The 14,982-nt window shown below is 41.1% G+C and overlaps 1 protein-coding gene across 1 annotated transcript in view; it reads left to right on the top strand.

The window, feature by feature from the left end:
• Positions 1-2,072: 2,072 nt before the first annotated feature.
• The window catches only part of SLC39A12 (solute carrier family 39 member 12), a 33,626-nt gene continuing 20,716 nt past the window's right edge, over positions 2,073-14,982 (top strand). The window contains exons 1-7 of the mRNA XM_018564169.1: positions 2,073-2,573; positions 6,200-6,484; positions 8,066-8,267; positions 9,481-9,689; positions 11,035-11,215; positions 12,155-12,327; positions 14,213-14,380. Coding sequence (XP_018419671.1) covers positions 2,307-2,573; positions 6,200-6,484; positions 8,066-8,267; positions 9,481-9,689; positions 11,035-11,215; positions 12,155-12,327; positions 14,213-14,380 — 1,485 coding nt within the window. The 5' untranslated portion in view covers positions 2,073-2,306. The remainder of the gene's footprint in view (positions 2,574-6,199; positions 6,485-8,065; positions 8,268-9,480; positions 9,690-11,034; positions 11,216-12,154; positions 12,328-14,212; positions 14,381-14,982) is intronic.

Here is a 14,982-nt window from a genome sequence, read left to right as displayed (position 1 = left end):
ATTGTGATTGAATTAGGATGACTGAGTTTTCTCTGTGGCTGTAAATGTTGGGGTACATTCCTGATTCTCATTAGAACTGAAAAAAGAAGCTTGGACAAGCTGCATAACACAGAATATGTCCAGCTGAATGTGACTACTACTAGTTATTAGCTAGTAGTATTTTTATGTGGATCTAGCCAATATGTATTACATTGAAACCCCAATGTTAAAACCTAGTTCCAGCTAAAAACTATTCTTTGGTTTGGTTAGAGGGAAAAAGGGTTATAATCGTAGCATGGTGTTATTGCCTTGTGTGTCACTGCTTTGAAGATTTGCCCTCACTTAATGTAATTATCAGCACACAGAAAGTTGAAAGAAGACATCGATGGTAATTAAAACTTGACATGGGCTGTCCCCTTTCCTACTCTACTTCTAAACATTTGCATAGCTCTCTGTGCTCCCAAATGGAGGGATTTTGCTAATTTCCTGTTTCACAGACCATATAGAAAGTGGGGGAAAATCTCCCCAATGGCTACAGAAACAGCAATATAAACCTGACACATGTTCTAACCCTTCCCCACGGTATCAAGAACTATAACATTTTGGCTTGAATTCTGCTTTAAACCTGAGGGAAAATAGTACTAAAGTTCAAACAAAATAGAATTTAATTGTGGATTAAATGTAAAAACATGTTACCAGCTTAATGTAAGTAATCTTAGATCTTTAGGACAGGCTCATCAGGTATTATTATAGTGCTCACCCCCTAAGGGGCCGCTGGATGACTTGGCCCTGCCTAGGGTACACAGTTCCATAGCTACACCAAAGCACATACCAACCCACCAGTGGTGACCAAATACTGACTCCATGCTGCTGATCTTTTACTTGCAGAAAATGTTTTTGATAACTTCGGTAGAGGGGGCTAGGGAAAAGAACATCCATGGACTTTAGGACTCCAGAAAGAGGACAAAAGTACTTACAGACTTCACAGGTAAATATTTTTTTGGCCATCCTGGTAGTCTGTGATTTCAATTCCTGGACGTAAGGTACTCAATGTTGCAGCTACCGACTCCTTGGGGAGAAATCACCATATCTCAGTTAAGAACCAAACATCTACCCATCTTCTAAGGCTCCTACTTAAGGCTGAAGTTCCTCCACAGAATCTCCATCCCCAAGCTTCATGTACTAGGACTCAAACCCAGGCCTCAGTCCAAGCACATGGTCACCCTCCTCAAGCAGCAGGCCTAGGAAGATCAGACAATGCACAGCATCCAGGCCTCCAACCTGGGGGAAATCTGGCTGCCCAAAGTCACTGCCAAATTATTATACCCACTCCCTGTAAGGCACCTGGTTGCAAGGACAGGGAAATGGATCACAGCTGCGGACTCGGTATGAGGTCTGACGTCACTTCCGCATTCCACGCTGGAGAGCATGGAAGCTCCCCCTCTGGGCGGAAAGCGGCCTGCGTGACGCGGCTGATGCGGTCCACGCTGGAACGCATCTGGCTTGCGGCAGGTACGGACGTTACACTCCCAGCCTGCACCACTGGCAATAAACCTACAAATGGTTGGCTAGGGAGATACAAACATTCCTAAGCCCCTCCCACACTATTGCCAGGGACATTCCCCAACAGCAATCAAAAGCAAACAATCACCAGAGTTTAGAAAGCCAAACTATTAATCAGAATCAGACTGGCTCCATCTTGACAGCTACATTTAAATAGACACTCCTGCTCAGGGCATGGTGGCTACATTATTTTTGAAAACTGCAGATTTAAAAATGAAAACAAGGTTATATCACCTTATCTGTAAAAAATAAGTTAAAGCAGCTGGACTTGCTGTATTTTTCATGAAGATGTTTCACTGGTCATCCAACTAGCTTTCTCAATTCAGAATGACTTGTAGAAGAATTATCTGGGAATATATATGGGGAATGTTGCTCCAATCCACATAATCTGTTAATCACAACCAGATGAATATGTCTTCTATGATGGATAAATGTTGTTCTTGATAACAGTAAAGTTTTTATGATTCATTTGACAAAAAAAAACAAAACCCCACCAGCAGCATTTCCTATGGCCCTGATGGTGTTGAGCCTGGCTGTTTCATGCTGAAAACTGTGCACAGACCCCTGTTGTTTAGAAGCAGCTTGTCACTGCAAATCAGCTTAGTGAACCAATTAATAAATTCCTTCAAAACACATTGCAGTCATTCTACTTAGCAGGCTTTTTCTATTTTCTATTAACCTGTAAAGTCCTCGTCCTGCTCTAGCAAGCCTGTGATAATATACACGTTGTGGATGTTTATTTTTGGTGCTGCAAAAGAGAAAGCATGATGTGGAATTGGAAGAAGCATCCCTTTTGGATAATAGCCTTTTTCTCAGCCTTTGGTGTAATCTTCATGAAAGAGCACGCTGAATCCCGCCATGAGGAAACCAACCAGACCCACAGCCATAGACTGCTACAAACTCTTCAAAGTTTTTTGCCTGGGAATGAAACTGAACTCCGCAGGAATAGCTCTAAAGAGGCTTTAACGTTGTTGCTGGAAAAAGTTGAATGCCCTGGTAATTTATATGGCAGACAACAAACTTGTAATCGGGTCAGTAAGTAGATTTAGCAATTAAATTATGATTATAATTTTTTTTAATATACATCACATTTATATTTATGTTAATAGTATATATTCTATTTTTACATTTTTATTTTTATCTTTAATAGTTAGACTGTGTTTATTTTTTAGACAATTTTGGTATAATGCTTATATACATTTTTTATTTTGGGATTTATTTACTTTATTTAGCGCCCTTCCGTTTTTGAATATTTAAATTCTTGTTTATTTTTGTGGTTTTTAATTTTTAATGTTCAGATCATATTATTTAGTGTTTTCTTTTTTCTTGTTCTCTTATGTTATATTTTTATTTGTTTCTACTTTGTTTTATATTTTTCACATTTACATATTTATAAACATGTATTACTACTTAAAACAGCATCTTAGATTTGTTTTTTTTAATATTCTATAAGACATATTAAATATTTCACAAGCATGAAATAACATGTTTTTATACAATTGTTTATTTTGCATAATATGTACATTTAATATGTTTAAATCGATTAATGAGTAACATAGATTTTAAGATAGAAAAGTGTTCAAACTTTGGTGAGAGTTGAGTTCGGAGCAGTGCATTTGGCAGGACACAAGATTGGTATTCCAATGAGATTCTCCATGCTGCGCCACAACTAATTGTGTCAGGCTACGTGCTTTGAATGTTTTAACAGCAGAAAAGCTCAGTGTTTGTCAGGCACAGTGCTTTCTGAAAAGTGGATAAGCACCAAGTTGAAAAGGAGGTTAAAATATTTCCAGACAGTCTGCAAACATGCAGTGCTTATTAGGCAAGTGCATTTAATCATAGGTAGATACATTATTTGTTAGATATGCAGAGGTGTAAAAGTATACATTTCAATGAAATATATAAATATGTTTTAAAGATTTTAAAATGAATTGGGATGTTTCTTGTGTGGCAGAGTGGCAGATACATAAACAACTGCACAGAGACTCCTGTGGTTTGCACTTACCCCAACTCCTGTGGATGATTGCAGAATGTTCAGAAAGCTTAAAGTGACACTAAACTCAGGAGTTAAACCTTAAAAATGCATTCAAGTACCAAATGTCTCTTATTTGTTCATCACTCGGCTGTAGACCCTCAAATCATCTCTGAATTGGTGCTGACACTGTCCTTCCTTCTGGAGGGTGACTATTTTTGTTCCCCATGATCACTGTGTGTGTTGTAAAGTAGTCACCGCTGCAAGCTCACTCCTGTGATGGACTACAATCACACTTTTAGTTTACTAATTGGTATTTAGATTGTAGTCCATCACGGGAGTGAGCTTGCAGCGGTGACTACTTTACAACACACACGGGACCATGGGGAACAAAAGTAGCCACCCACCAGAAGGAAAGACAGTGTCAGCACCAACTCAGAGATGATTTGAGGATCTACTGCCGAGTGATACACAAATAAGTGGATAAATAGGGGAGCCCTCCGCACACCTTACAGCAGTCTAGGCCTATATAGAAGATGGTGCTCGCAGTGATCACCACGGATGGCAGAAAGACGTGACGTGAGGTGAGGTCACGTCTTTCTGCCCTGAGGATGGGACCCTGTGCGGTCTCTTAACGTTGGCTCTTGTTATTGTGACGTCTTTGTCCAATAAATGGACATATTGGGGGTGATTTACTAACCCAAACACAAGCACGCACCAGGTGCGTGTGCATTTTTACACAGCAAAACATATTTATCAACCAAACACGAGCAACGTGTCACATTTTCACGCCGTTATGGCGCCTTTATGTATTTGCGCGTCATGTAGCATGCACTATAGGCTACACGCCGCTCTAATAGCGGCATGCAAGTCTCTAAAAGCATATTTCCACTAATGCCATATATGGAAAAATCATGCACATGATGCATATATAATGCTGCTTCACCGTTTAGACAAAAATGGTTAGCTCATGCATTTACATTCCTGCATTCATCAACGTAGAGATAATTTACACAACATCACCTTGCAATTCATGCTTGGCTTTGCACAACACACCTGCTGGGTGTGTACACACTACAAAGGTGTTTAGATTCCACCAATAGATCATGCTGGGAGGGAACACACTACAGAGGTGTATACTTGTTTGTGGCGTGTTTATAAGGTTAGTAAATCAACCCCATTGAATTATATCACTGAGTGCTGGTGATTTTCTCCTCTACTTTGATACACAAATAAGACACATTTTTGTTAATAGTTAAGGTACTTGAATGCATTTTTAAGGTTTAACTCCTGAGTTTAGTGTCACTTCAAATTAGATCAACTGGGCCCAAACTGGATCACGAGGACCATCCTTATGGGTTATATTGATTGACCGGCAACTTACCTTCTAAGCTGCATCAACCTGATTTGAGCTCCTTTTGGATTCCTATTGACTTGTTTATAGAAAGAACAGTTGTGATGCGAACAACAGCAGGTTCGTACATTGGCTTCAAACTGCATCATCAAAGTTGCAGCTTGACATCTTGTATTTTGTTGTGACAAGTAATGATGCACGCAGGGTGAGTGCTATTATTCTGTTATGAGTGGAAGTTGGCATGCTTACACAGCTTCATAGTCTATGTAAATGACTTTGATCTACCAAAAGTGCAAGAAGCTAAACTCTTGTCTCCGACAAGGGTGTGATGTGCTTAAATGCCCTGTTCCATAGAGTTGAATGGTTGTCCTCCTCCACGCTCTTATGTTCATCAGGACATAACAATATTACTGGATTCAAATTGCAGCTCTTATGATGCATATTGAAGCCTCTACCTCGGAGGTAGCGAGTAGAATAACTGAGCAGAATGTCGCTTGGCAGTATTCGGTTATTCACTCACTGCCGTTTGGCCCCTATGAGAATAGGGGCGAACGGCAGCAAGTGAACTGCCGGAGGTTTGGCTTATCCGATCCAGATGTTGGATCAGTTGAGTTGAACAGCTCCTTCACTTCAGCTGAGCCGAATATGCTGAGCATTTAAGCGGAACCAAAAGCCAGCTGATGTACGTCTGATTTTAGCCGATGTGTGGCTGAAATCAGCCGTAAAGGGCCGAAGTGAATAGCCAAATGCCATTTGGCTCACTTCACTTCGGCTCAGTTATTCACTCGGTTGCCTTCGGCGCTTAGTTAATAGATGATATTAGGTGGTGGGCAATGGTGGGTTGAATGATATCCTCTTGTTCCAGTGGTGAGATTATTTCACATTAGTTTGTGCTTCTCCTCTGATTCAATGATGAAATATTATTCTCTTTAATCAGAAAAAAAAGTGATTAAAATAAGAAATTTGTAAAAAAACATAAAAAAGTAATACCTTGGCCTGACTTCCTACTCTTCTTGGAGGCACGTGTAACGTCACTGTGTCTCAATGCTGCTTTCTGGGAGAGTTAGGTGCTCATAATCATAATCTCATGAGAATGTGATCCAGTCCATTTCAAGTCCAGTATAAATTTGAGATTTCGAGTGTATAGCTCGTACATAGTGACGTTGCTTTTTTTTTTTGTACAAACATTATTTTTCTATTGCTTTTTTAAGTCATTCATATTTGGGGATGGAGAGCTGTGCGTAAAGTGGACCTTTTAAAACCAATATATTAGTTTTAGAAGGAGTTGGTTGAATTGTAATTTTAATTACTGTGTATTGCCTTAATTTTAGTGCCTTCAAGCAGAAACAATTCTTTCAATGGTTGGGAAGGAACCTGGCGATAAGCTAAATGAGGACACCATGAAGAAAATATCAGTGATTCTCCTGTATTATATATTGAATCAAGAAGATTTCTGCTCATCTCGAGCTGGGGTCATTAACATGGACTACCTTTTCTACCGCAACAATCTACTAAACCTACACAAGGACGAAGATTGCCATTACCTGTCCTCTAATGAACTGGAGGACATTCTGCTTGCAACAAAGCAACATTTCCAGATATCTGATGGACAAGGGGTGAGGTGTATACTTACCCTTATAGCAATCTTTAATAAATGAATCAATGAAACAAGCAGACAATTTAAAGCAACCCTGTCACAAGGTAACTTTAACCAAAAGCCCCCTGAAGAAGAAGATGGTTTATACTTACCACACTGGTGATGAATCTTTGCTCTTTTGAGAAACTCTGGGTGCCACTGCTATCCGATACGTTTGAATTTTGTCAGATGCCATGTTTCCTGCTAAGCGCCGTGGTTTCTCCCTCTGAGCCTCATATCACTACAGATATGTAGAAAACGTTACCCGCACACATATGACTAGTGTCAACAATCCATCTTTATTGATGCAGACTGTCAAATAACAATGTTTAGGGGCCATGTAGGGTCCCCTTCATCAGGTTTTGAAATTAAAACCTGATGAAGGGGACCCTGCATGGCCCCGAAATGCTGTTATTTGACAGTCTGCATCAATAAAGGAGATGGATTGTTGACACTAGTCATAGGTATGCTGGTAACGTTCTCTACATATCTGAAGATACACGGCGCCATTCGTGCTTACCACAACACCCTCCTTTGTACATAGGGGTTCCGGTAAGGAGTGCAGCAGTTCCTCTCTAAGATCATATCACTACAGGACACAGTACAGGACACAGTAGTGATTGTAGGGGTTGCAGGAAGAACCTCAATACCTAGGGAGGGATGCGCTATCCAACACAACCTTAAATATCAGATAGCAGCGTTGACCAGAGCTCTTCAAGAGAGCAAAGTTTCAACACACCACCTTCCAGAGTATAAACCACTTTCTTTTATAGGTGGCTGCTCTTTGAATGTCTCCACAATGCCCACAGAGTCATTTTCAATTGAACTCTACCTTAGAGTATTAAAAAGTCCTTTCTAAGAAATGATATCATGATATCTATCATTTACTTTTAGCCAGAAAAGCCTCTTTTGTTCCCCTAAGCGCTGTCTGTGTCTAAGCCCTGCTATGTGCTATTCCTCTGTCCAATATGCCCCCCTCAGTGGCCACTTACTGGACAGGGAAATGTGAGTTGGTGGAGAGCTCACCTGGTGTCTGCTTCTAGGTAAGACTTTTACTTTTAAAATTTTCAAATGGTATGTTTCCTTCTGTAAGGGGTCAGTCCCTTGTGTTGTGTTCATTATATTAGTATATTATTCCCCCCACCTTCAAGATTGTGCCATACTCTCCATTTTAAGGGGCATTCCCCTCACTTTGTAGAGATTCTCTCTTACTTTCTGTTGTGTCTCCAAAACAGTAAGTAAAGTTAAATCTACCCAATGGGAAGGAGAAAGCAGAAAACACACCATTGGTTTCAAACATGGTTTCAACCATTCCCTACTCTATCCAAAACATAAAAAGGAAAGTTTTGGCTACACAAACACTTGAAATAAAGAGAAAAATCTGATTGTTATGTGGGGAAAAACAGGTTCATGATTGCTTGACTATTACTTGCTCGCAGTTTTATAAATCAGCCTCACTAATGGATGGAACTGCATGAGTGGTAGTAAAGTTAGAAAAGCCACCAATATAGCAATGTGTTCCTCCCATTTTTATTTCAATATTTGTTTTTTTACATCCTAGTGTACAGATGTGGACTCCCTGGAGAAAGACTTTGGATCATTACACAGTATTGATGAACTGACTCTTCCCAGACTGGCTGAAGTGATTGTGACAGCATCCATCCAACGTATCTGTATCAGAAAATATTCACTTCCCTCTCCAGACATCTTTACTGAGACCATCTTCAAGTCTTTAAACAGAACTAATGAGCTGTTTGCTCCAGGCAAGTGAACTTTATTAGAAACCAAATATACATTCTCATTTTATTTATATGAATGTATATACCAGTATGTATATATACAAATCAATCGTGCATTCCCTTTTAGACATTAGCTCTTTTAAGTGGAGCTCCATTCATTGCTTCTTTCTGCCTATAGGGAAATTTCCCTCGACTTCCTATCAAGGTGACACTCTTGGCACTGTATATTCCGCAGAATTGTTAACAAGGCAGGAAATGAGGGGAAATTACTGCAACAGGGTCACCATTAATACATTTTTTTCTTAGAGTGGGGATGCCTACAACCTCCATCAGTCTTTCACTGCTGTGTGCAACTCCACTGGAGCTGATCCTCAATTTCTCCCCCAGTTGTGTTTTCCATGGAAAAGTACAGGGAAATCTCTCCAATGGCGTCATAGCCTACAGCAGAAAAACATATTGAGTTTCTAATCTTTTCTTACTTTCCCCATGTAAAGCTGAACCCTGGGATAAGCAAATATTGTCCTCATACCAGAGGCTTGTGCATTCTTCCGTGAATCTTGGTGAGCTTTCTGTATTTCTTCCAGTTCTGTGCAGTAATTCAGTGTGAGATTTTTCCTCTGGCCAGCCGCAGAGTTGGTGGTTGGGCAACCTTCACACCCACATACCTTTTTTTGTTTCCAATTATTTTTTTTGTAGCTGTTTTATCGCTTTGTATATTTTGGGGTATTGATGGGTATTGTTGTAGCAGCAGGTGGGTTTTCAAAGTCCTTGAAGGTGGACATTGTGGTAAAATTTTAAGTGGGTAGGGCCTGTCTTAGGTACATTCCCATATCTTCCTCTGTTTAATAGGTAATATCGGTTTAATAGTGGTAAGTGGCGGTATCTGCAGTTAAGGGTGCAACTGTCTTTGAGCTGGTGTTCCTGAGGAAGGAGGCTTATCTTATGGGTGCACAAATACGTGTATTGATGAACATGCCTTAAAGGACTTTGGGACCTATTTGACTGCTGTTGTTGTTCTATGAGGTATATATAACTTTAATAAAAGACTGCTATGGTCATTAAACCTCCAGTTGGTGTCCATGTTGTGGTTATTCAAAGGGGGTTAAAGGGGAGGGTGATGGCAAAGGCAGCTGTTCATCAGGTACAAGTCATCTTTAATACCCTAGTCACATATAAGATATTCAATTGTAATAGATCCTCTTCTAATACAAATAACTGGTAACTGACTGTTCCTTAGATATTGATGAACTTATTGGGAGGCTGAAAGGAGTGATGTCATGCATCAAACACACAGACCACAACCATAGGAGGAAAATGAGAAGCCTTGTAATACCTGGGACAAATCATGAACCCTTACCTGTCCCGTCAGTGGAAAGAAGTGACGAACCTAAAGACGGCCATCATAATATCCCCGAGTCGCGAGGTGACTCGGCTGGGTGGAATCAGGTAAGGCTTTGCACATCACATTAGATTTATAAGAAGAACAACAACAGAGGGGAACTGATTCCATAACAGATTCTAACAGATTCTTGGATGGACAGTGTTTCCAGTGAGAAGCAAACCAGAAAACCTAGATATGCACATTAGAATGCAACCCACTTATCCACTGTGCTCCCTACAGAAGACACTAGAGAGCAAGTGATAGTGTTTCCCCCCCTAATGAAGGGATAGGCAACCTTGGCACTCCAGCTGTGCTGAAACTACAAATCCCATAATGTCTCTGCCTCTGAGACTAATGCCTGTGGCTGCTAGAGTCTTGCAATGCCTCATGGGAGTTAGAGTTCCACAACAGCTAGAGTGCTGAGATTGCCTACCCCTGCCCTGGTGTATTCTCCCTAGTAGTATATATACAGAGCTCATACAGTGACACTAGAAGGTGTGAAAAGGGTGCAGGAAGATCTTGACATCATGGTCCTAAAAAAGTTGCAAAGACTTAATTAGCAATTAAAGCACAGGTCCACTCAAATCTATAGGAAAATTCAGATTTATTTCAAATCTGATTTCAAGTAAACACTTTGTATATCAAGCAGTATCAAGTCTACTACCTTCCTTTAAAGATGAACTTTAGGCAGATAAAGAAACACCAAGTCTGCAGGTATGTGTTTAATTAAAAACAGAAGAAAAATCATGTCTCCTGACCTACCAGACAGAGCTGTGCACACTAGCGGGGCAGTGTTGTATGTACTTATGCATTATGTTACATTTTAAAAGCTCTGCCAACGCCCCCAACGCACATGATCCTTTTATATCAACCCATCGCACAACATAAGTGTTGGGATGTGCTGCAGTGTAGGTGCATTGCCTGCATATGCATAGTGCATTTGGGTGCCATTCACAATGACTTTCACGGCAACACACCACACTTGAAGGCATGAGTTGGCATGCATTGCGGTAACACACAATAAATCCGTATTACCACAATGGGCCCGTAGTCTGAATGGGCCTGTAGATAAACTATTTACGTTTGCAAAAATTTTAGCATATTTAGCAGAGTCATACCTCTCTCTGTGATGAAGGAATAGCTGTTTGATTCACCATATCCTTTCTCACATTGATTCCTGAATGGAAAGATTAGTCTTCATTATAAACACTTGGCGCAATCTCAGCATTGTAATGGAAATAGCTGCTGCGTCTGCCTCCCTACAGGCATGGATGAGCCATAGAAAGCATCTAATTTTAGTCTTACTATAGGGGATGTCAGAAAATATATGCAGTAGATATATGCGAAAACATGCGAGGGTTTAATAACCCTTTAATTATATTTTAATTGTGGATTACTTTATGTTTTCAGGGTCAGTTTTGCTTTTCTTCCTATGAACTGGTGAAGATCATCTTACAAAACAGCCAGTCTCCAATTTCCCGGGATCACTTTAAACTGATCAGCCCAGCAATTATCCATCAACTTCTCTCTTGCACGTGCCCAGTTGAAGACAATACGAGCACTCAGCTCCCTCCTCCAACCACTCTAGAAAGTAAGTCTTATACTTATATTATTAGTAGGCTGATCTTTTTTTATATAAATGTGTAATTACTTATATGTATGAAGTATTATGAAGCTGAACAAAGTCCATTTCCACCTTTGTAAGTGATTAGCATTTATTGTGGTAATGTAGAGGTGCAGTGCTGATGTGTACACATTTTTATGACTCACATTGCAGGCTTTCTTCATTTTTTATGAACTTTTTATTAGGCCTGAATCCTGGAAATTCAACATCTTATCCACAGGAAACTCAGTCTGACACTGCAGTCGGATTGTAAAGCAGGCTGCCCCCTTCCCTGTGATTCTGTGTAATCACGAAACACCAGCTCTGCCTTTGCACACAATACACTGTCCAGGGGGTGGGGTGCTACTATGAATACTAATAAAGCTCAAAGAGAGCTCAGTTGTAACTTGCACAGATTACTTGCAGAGCACAGTTGCGGCCATTTCCATGAGGATATGAAGAGAAAAGCCAACAAAAATGTAAGTTTATGTGTTCATATACAGCAACTGCATATGCCTGCTTCATGTACAATCGGTGTTCATTGCTGGCATGTGCTTTTTTTTTTTAAATACCTCCGCAAAGGTGGAAATGGGCTTTAAATATATTCCTCAATAGTCATAAATCCACATTGTGTGTCTCAGGTGTTACCTTGTAAGTGTAATGGTGCCACCATCACTATCCTCCTATCCAGAGAGCAGTGCTGCGGGAGGGGCCCGGAAGGTGCCACCCAATACAGCCTGCTTGCAGAAAACTACAGGAGGGGGCATATGATACAAGACCAGTCACCCTGCACAAGAAGAGAGAGCAGTAGTGACTGGTCTTTATAAAAATACCACATTAATAATAATACAAAATGTAACATTAAATAAAATACACAAAGGCGTTGTTATTATGATAACACAAATTCTATGTTTCAATGTTTCCTAGGATATGGCTATAGCACAATTGCAGTGTTGCTTCTGACAGTCGGGTCCATGTTTGGCGCCACTCTTATCATCTTCAGTTCTTGTGAGGAGAGCTACAAACTCATCCTGCAGTTGTTCGTGGGATTGGCGGTCGGAACGCTGTCTGGTGATGCTCTGCTGCATCTCATTCCCCAGGTAAAGAAGTATCTTTACTGGAGCCAATTAGAATTATCTTTCCCTACAAGGAATGTCTTACTTTTTAAATTATTTCATTATCTTTCTTTCTTTCTTTCTTTCTTTCTTCACCGCATGCCTGCCACTTTTCTAGCCTCCTCTGCCTCCCCCTAGTGCTGCACTGTCAGTTCTCATGCCAAGCAGCCATTCAATATTTGGTGGCCGGCACCGAGTGTAAGCTTAAGGTGAGATGGGATGGGGCTATGGCCGCGCGGGAGCTCCACCCATCCCTACTTGCACTGCTTACAGCTCCCTCACGTGTCCTGTAGAGGTGCCTGGTCCGGAGTGACGTCACATTCTAGCTCCCGGCACTCCATAGGGCCCGCAATTGAGCTGAACAAGCAATGCACATATGGATGGAGCTCCATCACGGCACAGCAGGCCACACTGGACTCCAGGCTGAGGATCCACTCCAGTTCTCCTAAGATAGGGAGACTGGGTGGATCTTAAAATTTAAAAAATGTTGCGAGTGTGTATGTGTGTGTGAGAATGTCTGAGTGTGTGAGATTGTGTCTGTGTATGTATGTCAGTGTTTTTGAGGGCCCGTTCACACTGGTACAGTTTGTTAAACTGTACCACACAATAGCACCTACCATTCATTCTGGTGCGGGAGGTGTGTTGCATTGATATTCATTTGAATGCTACCCCAAACGCACCTTCCACCTACAGTTCGTACACCCTCAAATAAACACGTGGTACCCTAATGCCATGCAATCCATTGTAGTGCGACTTGGGTCGTGACTTAATGACTAAGAACAAATGTGGGTTTCACTAGTTGAGAGCCACTGAGCTAGTGGTCTTAAAGCCTGCACCAAACCTCAGAATATGCTAGATTTATGTGGGACACAGACATATCCTTGCTGGAAACTTCTCTGTGATGCCAAAATTCTGACCATGTGTTAAAGTATATATTAACTCTAACAATGAGCTTATGTTATTTGCTCCCTTCTGCTCTGTTTGGAATTGGAAGTATTTTGTTATATCTGTTTGATAAGTACACAAAATACCTGTTTATCTTGTTAGAAATTCAGAGTTGTCCTATATCCTCTGAACACTTTCTGTGCAGCAGGTCCTGGTGATGCATTTGAGCATAAGCAGCAGCTGCAGAGTGGGACCCCTGCTTTTTGCGGGGAAGCAGTGGTCCCTCTGCAGAGGTCCATCACGCCGCCTGCTAAGTCAGACCTATAGCTTTGGAATCGGCAAAGCTCACATTTCCTGCTAATTGGAGAGCTCTAGCTTTGAATCAACAAGGGGGTGGGGTGGCCTTCTGCAGAGAGACTGCTGCTTCCCCACATAGAGCAAATGTTCCACTCCACAGCATGGTAGAAGGGGATGGGCATTTCTACCCAGGCTGTTCTTTGCTTTCTTAAATAAATACAAACTGTAAGTCTTGCAATAGGTTTTGTCTTGCTGCACTTGGAATGTATGTAGCTGCTTTAATTTGAAAGCCCTGTTGCCTCTTAAATAAGGTTGGCAATACCATCATTGTGTCATGACCAAACTACAAGCCCCAGCAGATCTTAAGACCTACTTTTACACCTAGCCTCTAGTCACATTAAAGAGAGGCAGGTTCAAAGTCTCATTTGATCCACCCAAAACCAGTCGTATTACGATGGTAGCTATGTCAGGATGCCAGAAAGTGGTAGATATGTCACAAATGATGAACAGGTGACTGAACCTGCAGTTTTTTTCCACTTCATCTTAGTGGTGTCTTCAACAGCTGGGATGAGAACTAGACAGTATGTTTCTTTACATTATCCATATGATCCAGTACTGAAGCTGCCAGTGATAACCAAACCTGGCTTGAGAGCCACTTTAATACAATTTCACATTTATGAATTTCTAGGTTCTGGGTATCCATGACAACATGTCCCATGATCACCATGGAAAGAGTGAAGAACCTTACTTAGAGGAGAAACAGTACCTGTGGAAGATAATGGGAATGATTGCCGGCATTCATGGATTTTTCCTCATTAATAAGCTCTGCTTTCTCTTTGTTTCATCTACCAGACAGGTAACGGAAATTCTTTTTCTACAGATTACATTAATCACAGTTGTATATACAGTAGGTACTATTTCAGAAGAAAGGATTTTAGGTGGCCCCAAGTCTGCCATTTTTTTTCCACAAATCCAATTAAAGGGGACCTCTGAAAACAATGGAACCCTTTCCTTTTGTAATAATACAGCTACCCATGGCATATATCCATGCTCAATAGAAAGCATTGGCGCTTTAAATTAAACCCACAATTACAGATGTCGAGAAAACACAGGCCTCATGGTAGAGGGTAATCAATTTATTGTACTCAGTGGTGACTCTAGGAACAATATATAGGGGGGGCACATAAGATACCACAGTCAGATCTGGGGTGGCACTAATAATTTTCATTGCATGTCGCAACCGATGGGCGCCGAGAGCTGATTTAATTGCGGATGGCATCTGCGCCCTGCAGTTGCGACAGAAGCTGCATACAGCGTGTGCTGGTTACTACTTAAACTGGCGCGCTGTGTGGAGCTTCTGAGAAGATACGCTATTAGCATAGCGAGGAAGTCGGCTGCGCATTTTGCATCACTCCCGCTACGCTAATAGCGTATCTTCTCAGAAGCTGCACACAGCGC

This window comes from Nanorana parkeri, unplaced genomic scaffold (assembly GCF_000935625.1).
Source record: "Nanorana parkeri isolate BGI_ZX_2015 unplaced genomic scaffold, ASM93562v1 scaffold23, whole genome shotgun sequence".
Lineage (NCBI taxonomy): Eukaryota > Metazoa > Chordata > Amphibia > Anura > Dicroglossidae > Nanorana > Nanorana parkeri.
The sequence above is the reverse complement of the archived record's forward strand: the minus strand, read 5'-3'. Positions and strand labels throughout refer to the sequence as shown.